The following is a 23,368-nucleotide window of genomic DNA, read 5'->3' as shown; positions in this document are numbered from 1 at the left end:
CAGTTTGAAAATCTTCAGACATCTTCTTACTTTTCTAGCAGAGACCAACAACCAAAAACCAATGTTCACCTCTCATAAATCAGCCTTGCGGGTGCCTTATGATATTGAAAAATTTGATAAAGATGTTTGACATGTGTATTTAGAGCACAAAACCATTCAAAATATAATGTATCATGACACACATGTGTAAATGTGATGGATTGTTTGTGAAGATGTTATTTTTATCGGAGGTAACTTCAACAATTAATTTAGCCCTTTTTATGCTAAAATTACCGGGTTGTAAAAATTTGATAATCATGACATGTTGTGGGCCAATAAGGGCCTCTATCATACCATGTCCTTTCAGTATGCACTTACCGAAACAAATCCTCCAAAATCCCAATTCAACCTATAAAGTTAATCAAAACGCAATGAAAAAAAGCCCGCGAAATCGGACGTCAAATGATTCACTAATGCATTTTATTCATCACGAATAAGTGATAACTGTGTTTTAATTATGTTTGATTTTATGGCTGCATGTGGCCTTTAATATGGCTATCATTTGATAATAACAAAGGCACCCTTTTCATGCTTCAGACGAGTTTCACAGCTGTGTTCTTCGGCATTTATGACAAGTTTGGTTTACATTTAGTGAGTGAGTGCGTGAGTGCGTGAGTGAGTGAGTGAGTCTTTTTGCCCCCCAATACCACCAGTAAAACACAGCCAATGGATCAGGGAATAATACAAAACTTGAAGGTTCATTATCGGAAGCATGTGACTGCAAAATATCTAGCAGCAACTGAAAACAAAACTGAAATAACTGTCAGTGTTCTTGAAGCACTTAGGTTCCTTCACCTGGCATGGCAAAGTGTTTCACAAACAACAATTAGAAACTGTCTCCGACATGCACGGTTTGTGAGTAACACAAACATCGACGTCATCGATGCTGACAACGAAGATGATCCCGAAGATGACATTCCCCTCAACGATCTTGTCGACCTACCCATCACCCTGATGGGCTATGCTAGTGTGGACGAGGACCTTGCTACGTGTGACCCGGGCTCTGAAGATTCTATCGTGGATGAAGTTCTTGACACGAGAAAACCGGCACCGGAGAAACCTAACAACGACAGCGATCCCGAGAGTGACACTGAATCTGATGAAATTGAACCACCCACCCCTACCCTAGCTGCAGCATGGACCGCCCTCGACACCCTTATCAGATTTGTGGAAGCACGTGACACTGACACTTTTTCCAACCAGCTTGGTACATTAAGAAACTTTTTGAGCAATTCTGCTGTGATGTCATGCCCGAACGCCAAACAGACTGTAATTTCGGAATTTTTTAAGAGATAAATTCCCCACATGTACACGTATGTACATTCCGATTCCGTTTGTATGAACTATACAACTTTTTATACTGACTGAAAATGAATTAGTGCTGTCAACTAAATGGGATCGCTTGTGAGTTTGTTAAATTATTCTTGTTCTTATCTTTTTGTATGCATATTTATTTGCCATGACGAATAAAGTGATTGAATTGATTTACATTTGTATATGTTGTAATTTAAAGATCAATACTGCCGTAAACGTTTATTGCAAAGATATATTGTTCGTATGTGTATCCTACAGCAAAATAACGATGTGTTAAGCACCGTGGTCGTGTTGGTTCTTGGTCTTTTCAGTGCTGACGGATGTGTCGAACACTCGGATAAGTCGAACTTTCCCCTTGGACCCGACGAGTTCGACACAACGGGGATTGACCGTACCCTTAAAAACATGCACGAAAACACGTCTGAATTTATTTCAAACATTTGTAGTTGTTTCTTCTCAAATAACTTAAATAACCCACACAAAAATACGCCATATCAGACAAAATTCACTGGCCAGTTGGGTCAGTGACTGTCGAGAATTTACTGGACCGACTGGAGGTTTACTAGCCACGGGCTAGCGGGCTAGCGGGCTAGTGGCTATTTCCCACACTGCCTGTAGGTGATTAACAGGCTCTTTGACTTGGTTGATGTGATGCATTGTAACCTAATGCTGCCATTTTTGTAGCATAAAATATTTTTTTCAAAGACCATTCTCGTTACTACAATTATTTACTCGTTGCTTCGAGTATTTTCTCGTTATTTCAAATATTTTTCAAATATTTTTCAAAAACTTGAAATTTCGAATATTTTCTCGTTACTTCAAGTTTCTTTCAAAAACTTGAAATTTCGAATATTTTCTCGTTGCTTCAAGTTTCTTTCAAAAACTTGAAATTTCGAGTATTTACTAGTTGCTTCGATTCTTTTTTCTTAATTTCTAAGTTTGATGAAGCTAGCATGTATATTATAGATCTGCTCCGAACAAGATGACATCCTCATGGTCACGCACACCCTACAAGCTACCCCCTACACCCTACACCCTACACACCCGAGTTTCAGTGGTCATAAAACAAACTTTCAGTTCAATAGGGAGGATGCGCACCCTTGCGGGACACCAAGTCACGTGTCCATGCAAAAAAAATCATATCTGAGTATAACCATCAAATGGCACATCTACGGATCATGCTTGATATGTGTGCCAACTTTGATGAAGCTACCATGTATAGTTTAAGGAAATCTGCACCGAACAACATGACATCCTCATATCCACAGCCTCAGTCACATTTGGGTGGAAACCGCAAAAGATTCATATCTGGGTTTAAACCCCAAATGGCAAACCTATCTATAATGCTTGATACGTGTTCCAAGTCTGATTATCACGAATAGTCAAGGAAATACATTCGGACGGCATCGACCCCCCAAAAGACAGACCCCTTAAAACAACACATTTTATGGTTGGTTGCATAAGGCATGGCTGTACCGTTGAAAATTGTGGTATGTGCCCTGATGAAAAAGACAACATTAGGTTTAGAAATGGTTATACGACCTCTGGCCATATGAAACTTTAAGTTTTATTGAAAATGTTCATTTAATATTTTCAAGGAAACTGCTTCGCTACATGTTGTGTGTGGAGACTGGAAGCATACCAATTCGTACTATATTCATACCAAAATGGTATGTTTTTGAGCAAATTGACTTCAGTCAAATCCTCAAAGTTATCGAATATATGGTATCATTTCATAGCTAACTCTTAGTTGCGGTTCATTCCCAAATGACAGACCTCCTGTAAGATAAACTCAATGAGTACACTAATTAGCTCAGCCATGCTCTCCACCCCTATTCCATTAATGAATTCACCCAGAGTCAGTACATAGTATAGTGAGTACAGTGAGTTAGACCAGTTTGCTCAATCTTGGAATTCAAGCAATGCTCAATCATCAAAATGATTTCATTTCACAATGTATGAAATTGCACTTATTCCAGAACCTTATCTTAAATTAACCTTACAAAGTAGAATTTCACTGACAAAATTTAGGACAACAAATCATAGGTTACCAAGGGAAACAGGGCGCTGTCTGAATGGTTTGAAAGAAAGCCGACTTTGTAATCTTTTAGTCAAGCCATATGTGACGAATTCCATGCTTTACTAATATGCCCACCACTGTCGAACAACAACGAATATCACTTTTAACAAAATATTTCTGTGTGAATCCCACTACCTGTACATGTATTTTTCTCCTGAAATGTGATTATCCACAACTCACTCTCAAATTATCCAAATATATGAAACACTGTGCCTTTTCAAACGGTATCATGTAAATATTTTAATTATATTTACATATACTTGTATGTTCTATGTTTCACCTTTTGTGTTTTTGAGAAAAGAATGAAAATTCTGTTTTGTTCTGCTACCAGTCACTGCAGAGTACAGTTTCTTAGTTTACTGGTAATTAGGGTGAAAAGTAGTCGAGAACTGAGTTGTTTGAGAACCTGGGAATGTTCTCAAGCACTTTATTTTGTATCATTGATGCAATAGATCTTAATATAAACATCATAATTCATTACATGAATTAAGAAAGTATAGTTTACATATCTGGGTACATGTAATTATTATCAGCTTAATTAAGCCGTATGCAAACAACCCTAAAGTGTTTTGTTTTAAGCGGTCTCTTGTGAGGTCTGCTTTATGCTAAGATACCGTGGTTGCAAGGGTGTGCATCCTCCCTATTGAACTGAAAGTTTGTTTTATGACCACTGAAACTCGGGTGGTGTAGGGTGTAGGGTGTAGGGTGTAGCTTGTAAGGTGTGTGTGACTATTAGGATGTCATCTTGCTCGAGGCAGATCTCCTAAAAATATACATGCTAGGTTCATCAAACTTAGAAATTAAGAAAAATAAAATCGAAGCAACTAGTAAATACTCGAAATTTCAAGCTTTTGAAAGAAACTTGAAGTAACGAGAAAATATTCGAAATTTCAAGTTCTTGACAGAAACTTGAAGCAGCAAGTAAATATTCGAAATTTCAAGTTTTGGAAAGAAATTTGAAGTTACGAGAAAATTCTCGAAGTAACGAGAAATTAATCGAAGCAGCGAAAAAATATTTGAAATAACAAGAAAATACTCGAAGTAACGAGTAAATAATTAAAATAACGAGAATTGTCCTTGAAAAAAATATGTTATGCTACAAAAGTGGCAGTATTAGGCTTGCGTAGTTTAGTTCTATTCTATAAACTTAAATATTTATGTAAGACCGAGGGAAATGTGGTGTAATTTAGAACTATGATACCGGTGACGCTTCATAATTTAAAACGTCGGATCGTTTTCGGGGTAGTTAAACCATATCGTCATTTGAAGCGAACCAAATTATCAAGTTACTAATCTCATTAGTCGCAAACGTTAATTATTTCACGAAATAAAGGTTAGTGAGACAGAAATAAATCTTACTGAAAACATGACGATTTCAGTAGTGTCATTAGCCCTATTGAAACATTACATAAGACAGATAACGACATGGTTTAAGGGCGTTCATTTTAGCTGACATAAAACTTTAAATCCATGTCTGATTAATGACTGTGATTCAACCTGAAAATGGTTCTTATAGTTCTCCATTAGTAGAAGCAATTGAGCCCACCTTAAAATACTGAGGTTTGTAACAGGCAGTCTCCTGAAACATATGGTCTTGAATGCAGTTAAATGATACCAGACTTTGCTGCCAGAGCATGGCTGAGAGACCTGGAGGCAGATGGTATTATTTAAATATCTTGGATGTGGGAACAGTGGTTCGGAGAAAAATGACTGCTTCTTGCTCTGCCCTGACTTCATACTAGCGTTCGGCCTAGCAATGCTGCCATAAGAACCCGAAGTCGGGGAGGGAGTTGATGAGTCGGTATGACTCCGCAGTTTTTAGATCAATAATTTTAATCACAATAGTCCGAGGGAATTCTAGGCTAATGACATGCCTTGTTATTCAGATTCCCATATACGTGAGTGAGTGAGTGAGTTGAGTGAGTTAGTGAGTTTAGTTTTTAAGCCTTTAGCAAGATGTCAGTAATATCACAGCGGGGGACACCAGAAATGGGCTTCGCACGTCGTACCGATGCGGGGAATCGAACCTGCCAACGCCGTAACCACTACGCCACAAGATGAGAAACTAGGGTTAAATTCAACCTAGTCATTACAAAAGAAAGAAGATACTTAGCGATAATGCTTTAGCAGCATGCCAGACCGAGTCATATCACAGCAGGGGACTTCACACAATGTAGCCCGGGAATCGAACATGGGCCTTTGGCGTGAAGAGTGAACACTTGTTTCCGCCGAATAGCCTACCGAATAAGAATTCATCGGACTGTGCACATTAAATGGAACACTGAGAACAAGTAGGGTCGGTGTCTAAAAGTAATCCCGACTAAAGAATATATCGTTCATGGCATTATGCTCTAGTTTAAAGAATCATGGAAAATAGATATTATCATGTTGAGAGTACTGAGAATGAAGCTGACAGAATTGTGCTGTCTAATGTAAACATTTTTGACAAGAATCATGAGACTGGCGGTGAGAAATTCAAACACACGCACGTGTGACCACGTGCGTTTGTTAACATAACAGGTCGCAGTGACGTAATGTATTTCTGACGGTCTTACAGGCGTATTGTGGTGATTGTGCGCACGCTTCTAACACTCTCAGGGTCCCTAATTCTGAATGCAATAATAGTTTAAATGTATGTAGCTAATAAACTTTAATCTTTAACACTGGGCATATATTTCACATCACTAGGAATATTTCAGTCTGACATTATTTTTGGTCATTCATATATTTGTCTACGAATTCATTTAAAATTCTGCTTTGGGTATTACAGGAAGAAGGTTCACTTTAAGAAAATATGTGAAATTCATTTTTCTGTTTCTGATCTTGAATATGTAGCTGATTTTTTACACATTTTATTTGCATATTCAATAAAACCCGTTTGTGAATATTAAACGCTATTCATATATATCAAGGCACATATATGATGAACATCTGCTAATAATTACGTGCTTTAAGGTAGGAACATTAATTTATTCTCTCTCTCTCTCTCTCTCTCTCTCTCTCTCTCTCTCTCTCCCTCTCTCCCCCTCCCAACCAGTAGACGTTGAAAAATGGTACTTAATGTTACCCAGTCTGGCGCTGGACATTGCTCAGAGGCAGTACACTGCCGGAGTTCTTTAATGATGTTTAATACCGCCATACCATCTCAGCCGCCAACAATATCAAACTTATGTAACTCCGGACCACACACATCCACACATACACCGAAACACATACGCACATAGGCTTTCAAAAACTTAAACAGATTTATTCATCTTAATAAATTTACCGTCATGTTCATCGACTACGTTTTTAATGAGTGAATGTTTCATGTTTCAGAAGTTAAAGTGTCAGCCTAAGGTTTTAATCCCTAATGTTTGAGCTGAGGTTATTCTTATGTCTATTCATTCATCATATGTGTATATGGGTATTCAATTTTCTTGTATTGGTGGCGTTGAGGTCTCCTTGGTGCCATTCACACGATTTAATTCGGTAACAGAAAATATATTGCTGAAGCACCAGAAAAGGACGGCATAAGAATCCAAAATGAGAGACATGGCGTACACAATGTCTTAATAGGATGCTTAACACGTTCTTCAGTTTGAGATGTATTCGAGGAACATCTTTGTTGTCCATATTGGGACCTTATACAGCTGTAAAAATGCCATTTTAATTGTTTATTTATGGAAACATAATCGCATTTACGATTCTTCAACCGTATTTTCAAGTGCTCACGTAACATTATTACTGTCGTAATAAAAACTGAAAGAGAGTTATTGTTCGTGTTTGAAGTAGTTCTGGTGTTCATACGCGGATATGGAAGCTTGATAAGTCGCTATTCGGCTTATCCCGGAATTTAACACGAGTTGGTCACGAATGTCGACGGTAAACATTCAACGTATCTTAACGAAATAAAGTAGTGTCCAAAAGAAACGATGCCACTTGTTTGCAACGACATAAAATGAAAACAGAACAATAGACACGGTTAAGATCGGTGTTATTCTTTTGATAAATCATTTCTCAGTATCTGTATAAGAATTGATTTCAGCCACATTTGAACACTGAATTTGACAAGACTTTAAAGATGGGTGGGGTCGAAAAATGAACATTTCCTTAGAGCACTAATAAGAGAAACAATATGAAATATCAACTGAAAAGTCTCAAAGTCAAGTCAATAGCGGGCATGTCCACCATCAGCCTCAATACACGCCAGAACACGCGTTGCCATTCATCGAGAAGATATCGTTCTAAGTCCTGAACGCTGACTGGCGGCACAGGGCGACGTCGGATTTGCCGATCGAGGTGGTCCCATAAGTGTTCGATGGTATTCATGTCCGGTGAACATGCGGGCCATGGCAAAACCTGTATGTTGGCGTTGTTAAGGAAGTCCTGTGTCACTTTTGCTGCGTGTGGACTTGCATTGTCCTGTTGGAAAATGATTCCACGAGGTTGTTGTTGAAGAAAGGGCACCACAACGGGTCTCAAGATGTCATCACGATAACGTTGCGCATTCAGATTTCCACGAATTACGACAAGCCTTGTCTTGACGTCAACACATATGCCACCCCAAACCATCAACCCTCCACCTCCAAACGGCCGGACTTGATGAACACAGTTAGGCGCCAAACGTTCACCAACTCTTCGGTAAACAAGCTGCCGTCCATCGTTTCTGAAGATGAGGAATCTGCTTTCATCCGAGAACAGAACGTGTGCCCAGTCACGACGTTGCCAGCGTCGGACTCGCCTGGCCCACATAAATCTGTCGTGCCGATGTCGAGGCGTAAGGAGCGGTCCGCAGTAGGGAAGACGGGGCCGGATACCACACTGCCGTAGTCTCCTGTAGACAGTCTGTCTGACGTGTGACCTGTCTGTCGTAGCCGCTGCATCAATATGGTGATGGTGATGCGTGCGCAGCCCAACCTTCTGGCGACGTCGACGTGTGTCGCTCCTTGTTGGATCATTCCAACGGCTCTCTCTCTCTCTATGGGTGTCAAACGTGGCATGTCTTGTGTTCTTTTTGTTGCTGTGATATCAACGGGTAGATCCATCCGTTTTATACAGTTTTTATGCACGTGCAGAACATGCTAGAGCGAGAAACGTCACTTTCACGAAATTTACGTTTTCCCCGGAAGTGGTAAAGTGTTCCCGGTATTTGCCATCACATACGCTTCTATTTTGGTTATGCTATACGGATTGGCACGTTTTTGAACAAAACAAATCACTTGGTAATAAAGTAATTTGCAAAAAAGTTGGTATCGTTTCTTTTGGACACTAGTTTACAATAAGCCGGGTGGACCAGAATCAAAGTTAAATATTTTGTTCACAGTGTATGAAAAACCAACAACATCCATTGTGCATTTTAAAAGAATTTCGCAAAACCCGTCACAATGTTTCCTTTTATAAAACTGTCGTAAATCAAGCGAAGCTGACTGAGTAAACAACGTTAATGTTAAAGAAATATGTGCATTGGTTAATCGTAGTTAAAAATTGATTTCTTACCCCACTTTTAGTAGAACCAATATATGTTCACTAAAGCCCAGCCCCAAATAAACTTTCACAAAATGTAGCAGGGATCTGTGATCCAGAAATTTATTGTCATGTTTTCCCACATTTCTTTCATTTTTTCAGTTACATATAAACATAGCATAGCCTCATTAATATAGCTTCATTGGGGGAATTAACGCCTGAAGTTCAGATAGCAATTGTTTGAGACATGAACATTTTTCAGTCAGCGTTTAATGATGAAGATCCGGGTTGGTCTTCAGTAGCAGCCCATGCTCAAGAATCGTCTAACGGGATCGGGTGGTCAGACTCGCTGACTTGGTGGAAACAATAATACAAGATGGCACTCAGTTCTTCAGGTTATAACTGAACATCACATTGGGATTAAGAAGTTTGTCGGGTTTTACCGGTGTCCACAGTGGGGAGTGTGAGACAGAACAGATCCCGGTATATGCATGTTGCATTAGTCGTGTCAATACTGAGGACTTACTCGACATCCCCTGGATTGCCACAGCAATCGTAGACCCGTGAACATCTGGGTTAGAATTGGTCTGAAGCAACCCGTGGTTGTCGTAAAAGGAGTGTAACAGGATATAAGTAAAATATCAGAACATGTGTAGAATGATGTTCGTGCTGTTGATCTCTAGCTCGTCTGGTCTAGAATCGCTTATTTACAGAACGCCGCCATGTAGATGGAATATTGCTGTGTGCGACATTAAGCAACAAACCAAACGCGACATCCCTGGTGTGACATTTCTTTCCCCTCCTAGAAGTTGTCACCATGTAATAATCACTTGTTATGGTGGACAAGTTCATTTTATTACGACGAAAAAAATCCAGAACATTTATTTATGAAAATGTCAATTAAGAAGCATCAATTTATATGCTTTCAACATATTTGGGTAGGTTGAAATTGTGCTACAAGTGAGTGTTTTATTTGTGACAAACTCGTGTTATTCTGGGACAAGCCGAATAACATGCCTCTCAGCAAAGGACAGGTAAGCACAGCAAGGTTCATCAGTCATGATGCAAATATATCAAATTAAACACACAAGATATCACACATGTGAAGGACTTTGGTATCCCAGAACTTGAATAAACCCTTTCAGCTAATGTCTATCATATTTTCTATTTCAAAACAATGGCATTGACAGAACAATTTCCTAGTTTACTGAATACGATCCTTCCGTATCCGTTTTTGATCGGAGCATCCGTTTTAATCAGAATACGCTTTTAGTAGAACCCAACAAAGAGAGGTAACTCTAGTTAACGTGGTTTTCTCCACGTCCGCCATTTTATGTCACAAACATAACTGCGCTGATAAGCCGGCCACTCATTAATGCATTATTTTCTATAAATAAGCCTTCAGTCTTATCATCAGCAAGTACCAGAAGCTACAAGACACCTCTAAAGAAGGCTCCGAGAAACAGTGATCTACGTTCCACAGGTGAGTGAACGAGTAACTCAATCTTTGACAAGACGTCAAGTATACATCAATCTTTATACCTGGACTGGTGACACATTTCTGAATTCCTCGTTCTTTATGATTTTCCCTCTATTTCTTGGAATCCATGAAAGTTCAAGTTATGATTGTAGCCATCGATTTATTATTTAACAGACTAATGGTAGTTGGTGATGAATCGTTCTGAACATGCTGCAAATGCAATTTTTGGTCAACAGCGTGCACTCCGGTGGGTGTGGCAGAATTGGGGGATTGAATGAGGGTATTATTCGCTATTCACATTCTGCCCATTCAAATGGCTGACAACTAAAGTTTCATGTATTGGATTGAGAAGTTGGGACGTTTTTCTTATTGAAAATTCACAACACACAGACTGGTCATCTTAAAACATGATATGTTTTGTAAACATGCATGAACATGATAAGATATGCAGCTGAAAATGGCCAAAACGTATACCTTTCAAGCTCATCATCAAATCATTGTGTCCTCTTTTTCTTCGGTCCCAACGAAAGTGAAGACTCTAAAACACAGAAAAGGGCTTAATTTAAAATCTGAAAATTCTACTTAAACAGTGATCTTAGGTTTCAAGTGTTGTGTCTGCTCTTGCTTCTGCTTGGTAGGTCTCACATTTTGTCTTACATTTATCATGTGATCCAATGTATTTTCAATAATTGTTCTGTCTGCAATACTTGACAGATATATCAATCAGAACCTAAAGTGGTGCCTTTTGCTATTTACAGGTTTTTGTGATTTATTATTCTCTCAGTTTCAATGGAAACATTTCGGACTTAGTCTCAAAATGAAGGGCTGGGCTTTGTGTCCAGAGCACAACTAAAAAATCTCTAAATATCTTTCTGCAAAACTTGGCAGATATAGGGAAGACCCTAAAGTGGTGCCTTTTGCTATTTACAGATTTTTGTGATGTATCATTTTCCTTGTTTCCATGGAAACAATTCTGACTTAGTCTCAAAATGGAGGGATAGGCTTCGTTTCTGGAGCACAACTCGAAAACCATTTCATATCTTTCAACAGATCTTTGCAGATATATGAGACAGATCTTGAAGTGGTGCCTTTGCTGTTTACAGATATATGGCATTTATATTTTTCATGACTTCCATGGAAACGATTCCAACTTAATCTAAGAAAACATCAAGTAACTGTCAAATGATTTGTCCTTTCTGTTGACTTCTCCTGTTGACTCACGTCATAGAAATCACCTCACATTTCACTGATTATTTGTTTTATTCCAGAGAAGCTTGACGATGGGAGCGTTTCAGTCCTTGTTCAATAAGCTGTTTGGCAAGAAGGAGATGAGAATATTGATGGTTGGTCTGGATGCAGCGGGAAAGACCACCATCCTGTACAAGCTGAAACTAGGAGAAATTGTCACAACTATCCCAACAATAGGTAAACATGGGTGTACTTTGTTGATACAACAGAATCAGCGGTTCAGACTTTTTTTAAAGAGCCACTTCCCACATGACAAGCGTCATGCTCTAAATTTTATGACATAATTATGCTGACGTAATTTTGACTGAGTAAATCAACATTGTATTTGATGTTTATGTTTGGTGGACTATTTCCTGGGAGGTGATAAATAGCAATGACAGCTAACTGAAATGAAATCCCAAGTTTATTTGCAGGTTGAAACCGTAAACCGAAATTTTCTAGTAACCCATGGACAAATAAGATACCATTATGTGATAGCCCGAAATGAAAACTTAATTGTTCTGGGCTTCAGGCGATGGGATTTTTGAACCCTTGAGAATGTGGACTAAACAACAAGTCAAGTTTTGACCACATACATATACATGATATAAATCTTGTTTAATCTGTTATAATCCAAAGTTAATAAACTGTATGGCATTTCATTTCATTTGACCAAGCTGGAATATTTCTGTGTGTTTTCCAAAAATTTGAAAGAATTTGTGAATGCTCACTTGTCAGTCTAAAAAAAGTTAAATTGTCACACTGCTCACAGTGCTATTCTGAGTCTTAACAACCCAGCATAAGGTCAAAACACTTATTTTCCTAAAGCGTTATTTTAAAAATCATTTTTCGTTAAATTTATACTTATATATTTAAGCAAGTGTAATCAGGAATTTTATGTGAATGAGAATTAGATCTGGAAATTGAATGGATACATTGGAGAAATGGACTTTGTATAAAAGTGGTACATGATACAAAATTTGTGTGGTTCGCAACAGCAGGTCACATCGACTAACCTTTTGAATTGACCAATCAGAACACTGCACACTGTTTTAACTGCTACCTCAAAAACCCAAACGATTCCGAATGCTACTCTCTGCTCGATCGGTCCTGAGTGATATGCATGGAGGATGCATTATTCACAGCAGCAAGTAAACAGTCACTGAAAATAGTGTTTTTATCAACATTCCAGGATAATATCTTGCAGAGATATAAGCTAAGAGTAAATTTCACAGGGAAGTGTTTCAGTGATCGTGGCAGGTTTTGTACAAGTATGTGCCAAAATAAAGTTATAAATATGTAGTCCAAAACTTTGTGTACAATCCTGAATCATGTTAAGATATACTTTTTGTCTATATGTTGAGGTTTTAAGGTACTTTTTAAAATTATGTGTATGGAAAGTGACAGAACATTTCAAAATTTCAATATGTGTGTGTGTCACTGTGTGTGTGTGTCTATATATATATAAATCATACCACACTTCTGTTCTCAGGATATGGGTCTCGATCTCCAAAGCATTTATCGTTATGACCTGTCGCAATAGTTTATCATAGCCTTACGAACGTCGTAGCTCTACGAACATTTTGGGGATCTAGACCTGGATCGTATTTCACCTGTATTGCCACAATATGTATCACATCACTATCCCATCATTACACCTCTACTGAATCTGTTTCTAGGTTTCAATGTTGAAACAGTGGAATATAAGAACATCAGCTTCACAGTGTGGGATGTTGGAGGTCAGGACAAAATCCGACCTCTGTGGAGGCACTACTTCCAGAATACCCAAGGTAAGGATTGAGAGGAGACTGTTATATGCATTCACTATCTTGGGTTGAAACACAAACATTAAAATTTTGACAGTGTCTAAGGAAACAACAGTGGAAATGAATGAGACGATATGTTGTAAAGAATGATTACACAATGCCATTTAGAAAGTGGTCAAATGCAACATATCTCGCATTTGGGATTTCACTTTCTCAGTAAAGCACAAATTCTGGTACTTTGTTTGGTTGAGTCCCATCTGGGATTCGAACCCGCACCCTCAGAGTCAGGCACCTAATCGCCAGCACACAAAGTCAGCCGTCTAGGATGCTCAGTCACCGCGACTTCTGCGTGGTGTGGGTTCGAATCCCAGATGGGACTCAACCAAAAAAGTACTAGAATTGGTACTTTACTGAGAAAGTGAAATGCTAATTCTAAGATGCTTTGGTGAAAGATCAAAGGCGCCGACAATACTTTATCAGACGATAATGTGCACTTTTTGCATTACGTCACGTGTTGATGTCGCTACGCCATTTACGCCATCTGCCCCCTCGTAACTGAACTTTTTTGCATTACATCACAATGTAACCGACATCACGATGGTTGTCAGTTGCCATCGCCTCGTACAGCTTACCACAGTAAACTGCTTTGTCGCATCCCGTTTCTTGGTTTGCAGTTGCATCAAACAGCTAACATCACCTGTGGAAACAATATGTTTATGTTTTTCGAAGGATAAAATGCCTCATAGTTCGACTCAAAACTTTACAGAGACATGGTATTGTTTGCAATGTTTACATTCCCACAATGCAATCATGGAATGTCGCATGACTAGTCAGCTTCAGCTGAATGTAGTGATCTAAACTTTCGTTGGTGGTAGAAATGAGACAGTCATTTTGCCTTGTATGGTTTAAGAGAATCACAGATGTAATTAAAATGATCTAGAGAAGATATTGAATCCGAACATGAACCTTCACCAAACTGTTCATCATTTGTTTTTCTAGTAATGTTTATCTTAACTTAGAGGGGCTGACATGTCAAAAGAACAGTGCGTCAGTTTGCCCTGTGCAAGGATTCTTAATTTAGGTCACAGACACCGTCGCGTGAAATTGAAATTAGGCTTAGAAATTTTTAAATACGGCATCTTAGAAAAGAAATACAGTTCGTTCTCCCACCATATATAGTGTAATAAAGCACACTGTCACCCTCAACTATTATATCGTTAAAGCACCGGGACACAAGCATTCTCATGCTATAACTATACTATTTCAGGGTGAAAGTGTGCTTTATTACACTATACATGGTGGTAGAACGAACTGTATTTCTTAAATGTGACATATCTTGTGTGTTGTAAAGAATGCCATTTAACATAGTGTGGCTTTGCAATTCACATTCCAGCTTTGAGCTGTGATTCACCCACAGTGCCAGTAATTGAAAAAAATATCCATCATGGTATTCAATTTGTTATTCGGGTAGGGGTAGCCTAGTGGTTTAAGTGTCCTCTCATCATGCTGAGGACCAAGGTTTTATTCCACACATGGGTGGATACTGCTAGTTTATTGCTAAAAGCGACATGAAATTACACTCATTCCCTCATTTTGTTATTCATGCGAACTAGAATAAAATATTCATGCTTTTTAAAAACAATTTTTCTTGAATTTGGTCATGTGTAGTCAAGTGAAATGGGCATATTGGAAAAAATCCCAACCAAGCAGATAGTAGTCAATACTGTCTATACTTAATTTGACAGTAATGTCAAGACACCGGTCTTCATGGTGGTGATTAACACTGCCAGAGTGGTTAAAACAAAGAAAGCATTTTGTTATTGTTTTACTGAATATAAAGAATAACATATCAACTCCTGACTATTGTATTTATTCTTGAATAATCATATTCATTATCCAGTATTATTGATAAGATAATTCTTCATTTGTTTGCATCAAGTACAGTTCTCCATTTTTTTCTTTCATAAAGCAGCCAAACATAGCATTGCAAATGGTAATCATAAACCCATTGTTTAAATCAATCAGGATAAGAATACATCAGTTTAGTACATAAACATAGATATTGACTAGAATTTTAACAGTTGGAAGACAAGTCATTCATTGAACAGTGATTGCTGTAGGTTTTGTGTGGGTGTGTGCAGAAATACAAATTTAAATATATAGTCCAAATCCTTTGTGCATGAAATTTTTAGTAAAATCCTGAATCATGTTAAAATTTATTGTTTTGTCTATTTGTTGCAGTTATAAGGTACTTTTTAAAATTATGTAGATCAGAATCTATGTGTTCGAAATGCACGCAAAATATTTTTGCGTGGTTTTATGTTTTTTTTGCTTGAAAAACGCATGTTTCTGCATAAACGCGAACACTGTTGAAGTATCACAGTTGATTCACACCCTCCATTCATTGCAGCTCAAGTAAACAAATGATGTAATTCATTAAGCATATTGGGCAGTTGGGTAGCTGAGTGGTTAAAGCATTCGGTTGTTACGCCTAAATCCTGTGTCCGATTCCCAACATAGGTAGAATGTGTGAAGCCCATTTCTGGTGTCCCCCACCATGATATTGCTGGAACATTGCTAAAGTGACATCAAACCATACTCAGTCACTCACTCACTCACTCATGAAGGATATATTGACATGTTTTTTCTAGTGTAATCAATCTATGGTTATTGATGGAGGTGTTCAAAATCTCAGAGACAAAAATAAGTGCTCCCTGTCCATGTCTCCACATGTATTCATGGAGGCTACTGTGCCTCTGAGAGCTGTTCAGCAGGTTCCTGTTGGACTGAGGGTCATGTGATGTTGTATCTGCTGCAGGTTTGATCTTCGTAGTAGACAGTAACGACAGGGAGAGACTTCAGGAAGCTAAAGACGAACTCAACAGGATGTTGAACGAAGATGAGTTGAGGGAAGCAGTACTGCTTGTGTTTGCCAATAAACAGGTAGGTTGTATTCCACTACATTTAGATCTCATTTTCGAACTTATTAACATCTTTTAATTTGAGACAATTTGTAAATTTACCTTTGTTCTACATGCTGAGAGGCTTCATACTGGGGTATGAGATCTGATAGTTTCGTATGAAGACAGGGAGCTATCCCTTAGTCAGGCATGACTGACATACACTCTACACTTTTTATCATCCCCGCATTACATGCGGGGGGGATATAGTTGACACCTCGTCCGTCCGTAATTATTTTGAGAATAAGTCAGAAACCGTTCAATATTTTTAGACCAAACTTGATAGATGTAATAATGTCAACCTATAGTTGTGCCTTTTGCTATTTACAGAGTTTGGGCATTTTTATTTTTTTGTTTTTTAATGGAACATTTTGGTTTTAGGGTGGGTTTCGTTTCCAGAGCAGAACTCAAAAACCATTCAATATTTGTCTGCAATACTTGACAGATATATCAATCAGAACCTAAAGTGGTGCCTTTTGCTATTTACAGGTTTCTGTGATTTATTATTTTCTTGGTTTTCATGGAAATGTTTCGGACTTAGTCTCAAAATGGAGGGATTGGCTTCATTTCCGGAGCACAACTCGAAAACCATTTCATATCTTCCAACAGATCCTGGCAGATATATGAGACAGATCTTGTAATGGTGCCTTTTGCTGTCTACAGATATAAGACATTTATAATTTACATGAATTTCGATGGAAACAATTCAAACTTAGTCTAAAAAAATATCAAGTAACTGTCAGATGATTTGTCCTTTCAAACATGTAGGGGCTGGGGGAATATGTCATCTTCTGATGACTTTTGATTTTTAAAATCAACAACCTTTTCTGGTGTTTCCCGCCGTGATATTGCTGGAACACTCCAAAAAGCGGCATAAAGTGAAACTGAGTCAAATCAACATCAAATTGTACATGGACAGATACACCATCTTTCAGCCAAGTCATCCAGAAGTCCATTAAATATTTCATCTTTCCTTGAAATGCCAACTTTAAATCCACAACTGAAATAAATATATGTCGAAAGCTTAACAAAGCTTCAACAGATGATATGCGAAATAAGAGACCCTTATCAACTACAAAACTGCTTTCAGTGAGTGATTATGGTTGCCATGTTCATATGAAAAGCACAATAAACTGGTTTAGATTACAGCACATTTACTGGTCATGTTTGAGGCCCATTTGATTGTAAGTCATCCGGGTACTGTATCATTTTGACACGAATATCGTTTTTTGAAAAGTAAGTCAATACGTATAGCTTTCAGTTGGTGTAGCACTCAGTTACCGTGGTATCAGTTGAACTGTTAAGGTAAATTGTTGCTCCCCACATGTTTGGTATGTTTTGAGAAACATATGTATTTTGATGTTTACGATTAATCACCCAGAGCTGCATCTAACCAAATTAAGGCAGTCTGACGAGTAATTAATGCAAAGGAGCCAGGTTGATACACACAAATGTCAAACTTGGAGCGTACGCTAAAGTGTACTGTAGTCACAACAGATACTGTAGAGTAATGGAATGTCATTTTAATCATCAATATTTGGTTTGCTGTCTACGAGACATTATCAGAAAAATGGTTATGATGAGAAAAAATAAGCTTAATTCGTAGTTTTCAAACATTCACTGACTGGTCGTGTCATGCCACAGCTTCCATGGCTTTAACAAATTTGACCAGTCACAAATAAGGATACATTTTTTATTTGTGAACTGCATTCTTATTTGTTGTCAGATGTAAGCGTTCAGTGTTCCATTATTGATCGATGTCATGTGTGAAGAGTGGAGTAGAGAAATGTTTCAGACAAAAATTGATTAAGTAACATTAAATGTTAGAATTAAGGGGATTCTTTCAACACTTGATTATGTATTTTGTGATTTGTACCAACCTTGATGTTTTTTATTCGCTGGCAGACCAACACCCCTTGACATAAGAACCTCTAAAGCATTCACCGCTTTACTTGTGACTTCGATGATGATTTCTTCTGCCTTAGTTAACTTTGGCTCCTTTGTGCACTCAAACTTAACAGACTTCACTCCAAGATTACACAAATCGCCAGCATTGAGAGTTCCAGTTACTGAAAACGCTGAACAAAACCCCACGGTCCAGGGACGTATCAGCTGCAATTTCTAAGGAATATCCTTTCGGTAAAGCGCCATGGTGTTTCTCAAATACCTGCAGCATCGTATAACTAGATATAGTCGGCAATAGCAGTTATTTTTCGTCTGAATGATCACATATGGCGAAAATAAGGGCAAGCACGTTTGTGGCCATCTTATCAAATTTATCCATCAGAATGACCGATGTCCATCGGTGCAGGGAAAAGATGATGGTAGCTGAAAACTTTTCATACTGCTAAAAAATTAGGGTCGGCACCAGAATTCAAGGGTCGGTCGGGTAATCGGAACCACATCATTTTTTTTGTAGGCCTTATTTTCATTAAGTAGGGGAGTTTCGGTTGGTCACCCTAGAGCTAAGATCTCTTTGTGCACAGGCACCCTGATTTTCATGTCCTGTGAGTGTGTCATAAGGACTTATAAATTGTTTGTACATTGTCTTGAACTCATTGTCAGCTGAGTGAAGTTTCAGTCCTGGTAAATAGAAGTAAAAGTAAACATAATTACTCTCGTACGAAAATAAACCTTACCAACATTGAAAAGGAATATGCATACATTGTTTGCACATGCTAATTGCTCATTTTATTAAGTGTGATGATACACCTCACGTTCCATGAATTGTGGATGGTTTGTTAACAAAAGAAATTTATAGATGCCAGGACCATTGTTGAAATCACATCATCAGTCAGTAGTTTCAGTAGTGCAAATAGAGAACTGAATACAGATAAAATTTCAAACCTGCATGTCTTGGTGGGCAAGCACCTTGAAATATCTAGATGAGTTTGTTCTGTTTGATTTGGGAAGATACAAGGATTACTTTGATTTTGTCAGCAATATGATATTCATTTATGTTTCCTATCACATAACAGTTCTATTTAAGTATATTATGGTGGGCTATTACTACAATACAACTGCTATGGTGAAATATGTTGCTGCACCCGTGAAGATCTCAGTTACAGTTGAAATTCAATATCCCATTCTTGTCATATGACTCAACTAACAAGGTGGTCATGCTCGCTGACTTCATGGACACTTTGTTTATCGCTACACCCAACAATATTTGAGCTCAATGGCAGTGGTCTGTAAATAATTGAGTCTGGACCAGACAATCCAGTGATCAACAATATGAGCACCAATCTATGCAAATGGGATACAGTGACATGTGTCAATCAAGTCAGTGATCCTGACCACTTGGTCCTGTTAGCCACCTCTTATGGCAAGCATAGTTGCAGTGCTTTTTTGTGAGGTTTAGAATGACCACTGATTGTTTCTCCTTTTCCATTACAGGATTTGCCAAATGCCATAAGCGTGGCTGAAATGACAGAAAAGCTGGATCTTTCATCAAAGAGTAATCGCCAATGGTACATCCAGAACACATGTGCCACATCTGGTGATGGGCTGTACGAAGGCCTCGACTGGCTGTCATCAAGGTTGCACAAGTAGTTACACTGACCATCATCGCAAGTTGTATAGTATGTCATGCAGACTCGTACACATTCTACAGTCTTCCCTTGCACAGGTCTACCATCAGCTGCCAGTACATGTTGTACATTGCCTGCACATATTGGGAAGTAGTTCTTGTAATGTTGGTGATGACTGCAGACTTTGTGTGTGTCTGGTGTAATAAAATCCATATCCACTTGGAGACGGGTATCCCTTCAATGTGGTCCATGCATACAAATTCCTTTGGTCTTGTGGTGAACTGAAAGGTTGACCAGTTAAAACTTGCGACAATTCCAAACAAAGTGCATCTGTGAATTCTTCAAGCAAATAAGCAAATCTTCAATTTTTAAATACAGTCATAGATGAATATTGGTTTGTTTTAGGCTGTCTATTTCTGATCGTGATTCTCAAAATTTATGTTTTACAAAAATACATTCCAAAGTATATATATATATTTTTTGCATTTCACGATACAGCACAAGCATAAATTTTTTCCATACCTCAGGTCATATCTTACACAGAAATAGAAAGTTATGGAACGTCTTTTTATGTTTATGACAAGGAGACGAGGATACACACACTGTGAGGAGTATTACAATTATTCTTTCCACTGTGTGTGATATATCAACATAAAACTCTTGTAGTTGTTAATATGTGATGTATGTGTGAGTGTTAGATGTAAGGATTCCGACTTTCTATGCATGTCCTGCGTGTCACCTTGGTCAGCTCTTAAGAAGCTTGTCATCGAGTGACCCATGGTTTTCATGAGTATTAAAATATTTAGCTTAAACCATCGTTGAAGAAAGAGTCACAAAGTGTTTATATTGTTTTCAGAAATAATCAGGGATATCTGTATCAGATCATTAAAGGGGATCAGTACTTTCATAAGACTAAGTTTTTACTGTAATCATGTCAGTTTTTTTATGGAATATTTGAACTATCTGCACTCATTTTTCAGTTTCTAACAAATACCAGGCTGGCTATTCTCAAAAGGTTCGAAGCCCTACGAACTTTTTAAGCCCATTCTCAAGACATTGGCTACAATCAAAGTTAAGGATTCTTAGGGCTACGAACGTGCCCAGGTGTATTCTATTTTATATGATTTTGTAGGACAGTGTCAAAATTTTTTTAAATACTTGTTTTTATATGTAAGCACATAACTTACTTCATAAGTTGCACCATTTCGCTAGATGGTGTCTTAGTGTCTTAAAAAACAGACCGTGTGGAGCAAAGGAGAGTAATTATTACTAAGTTCATTACGTTTTCAGAACAATATGTGGTGACCTTATGTGAAAGTGTTCCTTGTGCTCCTTACTTCATCGGCCTGTATTGTTTTAGGCAGTTTTGTGATGGACAAATTTGTTCATTCATGGAAGTGTCTGTCAGTATTGAATATGAGTAGCAGAGGGTGTAAAGGCTGGTTCAATCATGTCCTTGTCATCATTGTGCCTGTTGGCTCTTTGTTAGATTGTAATAGTATGCAACAGAACTCAGTAGTCATTGATGCCGTGAAACAATAAGCTGAGAAATGTGCTGTCTTGATCAATCTTGAATTGTTCGTCTTTGTGAAGATTTCAATGATTGCTTGTCAGTCTTGACACTTTATATGAAAAATTCAAAAATAGCCATATACGTTTAATACTTTTTGTGACTATATTATAATGATCTCCATATTCTGTGAGTTGCCACCTTCCACGTTTTTATTTTATTACACCTGTGATCACTTAGCTCGTGTTTGAAGAGTATTTCTGAAGTTGGGTTTCAATTCTTCTTGTAAATTGTTTAGTTGCGAGGTTGCCAAATGATTAGAGTTGAATTGTAGGCTGGTATGTATGTATCACTTGTAAACAACCTTCGCCAGTTTATGCATTGATTTTTAGCCTCCAAATTATGAGCTTGCAAAACAGGTAGGCTTTGCAGCAGTTAATATCTAACTTAAATAAGTCCAATGTGACATTGGGGGCAGCCTCATGGTTAAAGTATTGGCTCGCCATTCCAAAGCCCTAGGCTCGAATTCCCCACATGGTGAGTGAGGCCCAGACCATGTGTGGGAATATTATCCTGTACTTATAAGCTACTGTAGCTGCTGTCACAGCTTTGTCCCAAATATTTTTTAACATGCATTCAGGACCTGCTTGTACATTACTAGATTTATTTAGAAGCATGGATCCCTTCTGCAAACTGATCTTAGCACTGTGGCTTACTACGTCTGTGTAAAAGGTCTTAGCACTATCATCAGTTTGTGAAAAGACCATGACTCCACAGTTCAAGATGGAATTGTTTTGTGAAAGGATGTCGGTGGCCTGTTATACAACCAGTGTTTGAAATTAAGCAGAGAGTTTAATGTAGGGGTGTGTCATTGTCCATTACCTTATTGCTAAAGGTTAAGAGGAGTCACTTATATGCTGTAATTCTAAGTTCTTTTGTTGGTTGGTCATGACAACTGCATTAAAGATTCATGGCACTAATTGTGTATTGTGATATGTGCTGGGAATGACAGGTTTGAGTGAATAGTTCATGAAGTCTCTTCAGTCAGACTCCATGGACGTCCTGAACTAACCCCTTAATTTCAAACACTTTTAACATTGTGATTGTTGCCTGTCATAAATCTGTGTGAGTTCTCGTCCTGGTGAAAATGGTCCTTGACTGTTGAATTCCAGTACATTGTGCCTATGGCAAGAACTGTATGTTTAATTCAAGATCTATTATTAAAGTTGTCAAAAAAAATTTTAAGTCAAGGCAATCGTAAGACCACTGTACACTGCACAAAATTAGGATCCGAAAATGTGATGACTTGGACATATTTTATGTGACTGTTGCACATTGTTTGAAGGTGTTTTGTCATTCCATGTATGTCTAGTCCAGGGGGTTAGACATCATTGCTGCCAGTGGGTGTATTTATATCTTGTGTATATTATAGAGATAATCAAATAAGTGAACTAAATGCTGTCAACTAATCATCCTCCAATAAAGCAGTTTCTTCCAACGTTTTGTTTTTTCTCTGTTTTTTTTTTTGAACAGCACACTCAGCAATATTCCAGCTGTGTGAAAATACTGATCAGACAATCTAGTGATTGACATCATGGGCATCGTTTATTCACCAAGTCACTCAGCATGACCACCCAGTCCTGTTTCTTGCATGCAGGACAGCTCCAGGTTACTGAGAATCAGCTGGAACAAGGATTATACTTTTATTAATAATCAACGCCACGTCTGTCTGTCTGTCCGTCCGTCCCGCCCGTAATTATTTTGTTTCCGGGGCATAATTAAAAAACTGTTCAATATTTTTAGACCAAAAATTGGTAGATAAGATGAACTAAACTCATGGTTGTGCCTTTTATTTACAGATTTTTTGGCATTTTATTTATTTATTTATTTATTTATTTTTGCTTTTCCATGGAACGTTTTGGTCTTAGTCTAATGGCGCGATGGGCTACGTTTCCGAAGCATTACTCAAAAACCGTTCAATATTTTTCAGCAAAACTTGGAAGATATATCAGTCAGA

At 38.0% G+C, this 23,368-nt stretch overlaps 2 protein-coding genes across 2 annotated transcripts; both read left to right on the top strand.

Annotated features, from left to right (window-relative positions):
* The first annotated feature begins 705 nt into the window (after window positions 1-705).
* LOC137255503 (tigger transposable element-derived protein 4-like) lies at window positions 706-1,335 on the top strand. Its single transcript, XM_067792938.1, has one exon. It carries the CDS (start codon window positions 706-708, stop codon window positions 1,333-1,335), a length of 630 nt encoding a protein of 209 aa, XP_067649039.1.
* An 8,792-nt stretch (window positions 1,336-10,127) lies between these two features.
* LOC137255658 (ADP-ribosylation factor 1-like) lies at window positions 10,128-22,850 on the top strand. Its single transcript, XM_067793135.1, has 5 exons — window positions 10,128-10,361; window positions 11,627-11,783; window positions 13,265-13,375; window positions 16,170-16,294; window positions 19,708-22,850. Exons 2-5 carry the CDS (start codon window positions 11,639-11,641, stop codon window positions 19,861-19,863), a joined length of 537 nt encoding a protein of 178 aa, XP_067649236.1. The 5' UTR covers window positions 10,128-10,361; window positions 11,627-11,638; the 3' UTR covers window positions 19,864-22,850.
* The last annotated feature ends 518 nt before the right edge of the window (window positions 22,851-23,368 follow it).

Source organism: Haliotis asinina, chromosome 11 (assembly GCF_037392515.1).
Source record: "Haliotis asinina isolate JCU_RB_2024 chromosome 11, JCU_Hal_asi_v2, whole genome shotgun sequence".
Taxonomy (NCBI): domain Eukaryota; kingdom Metazoa; phylum Mollusca; class Gastropoda; order Lepetellida; family Haliotidae; genus Haliotis; species Haliotis asinina.
This window is presented reverse-complemented; position numbering and strand designations above follow the sequence as displayed.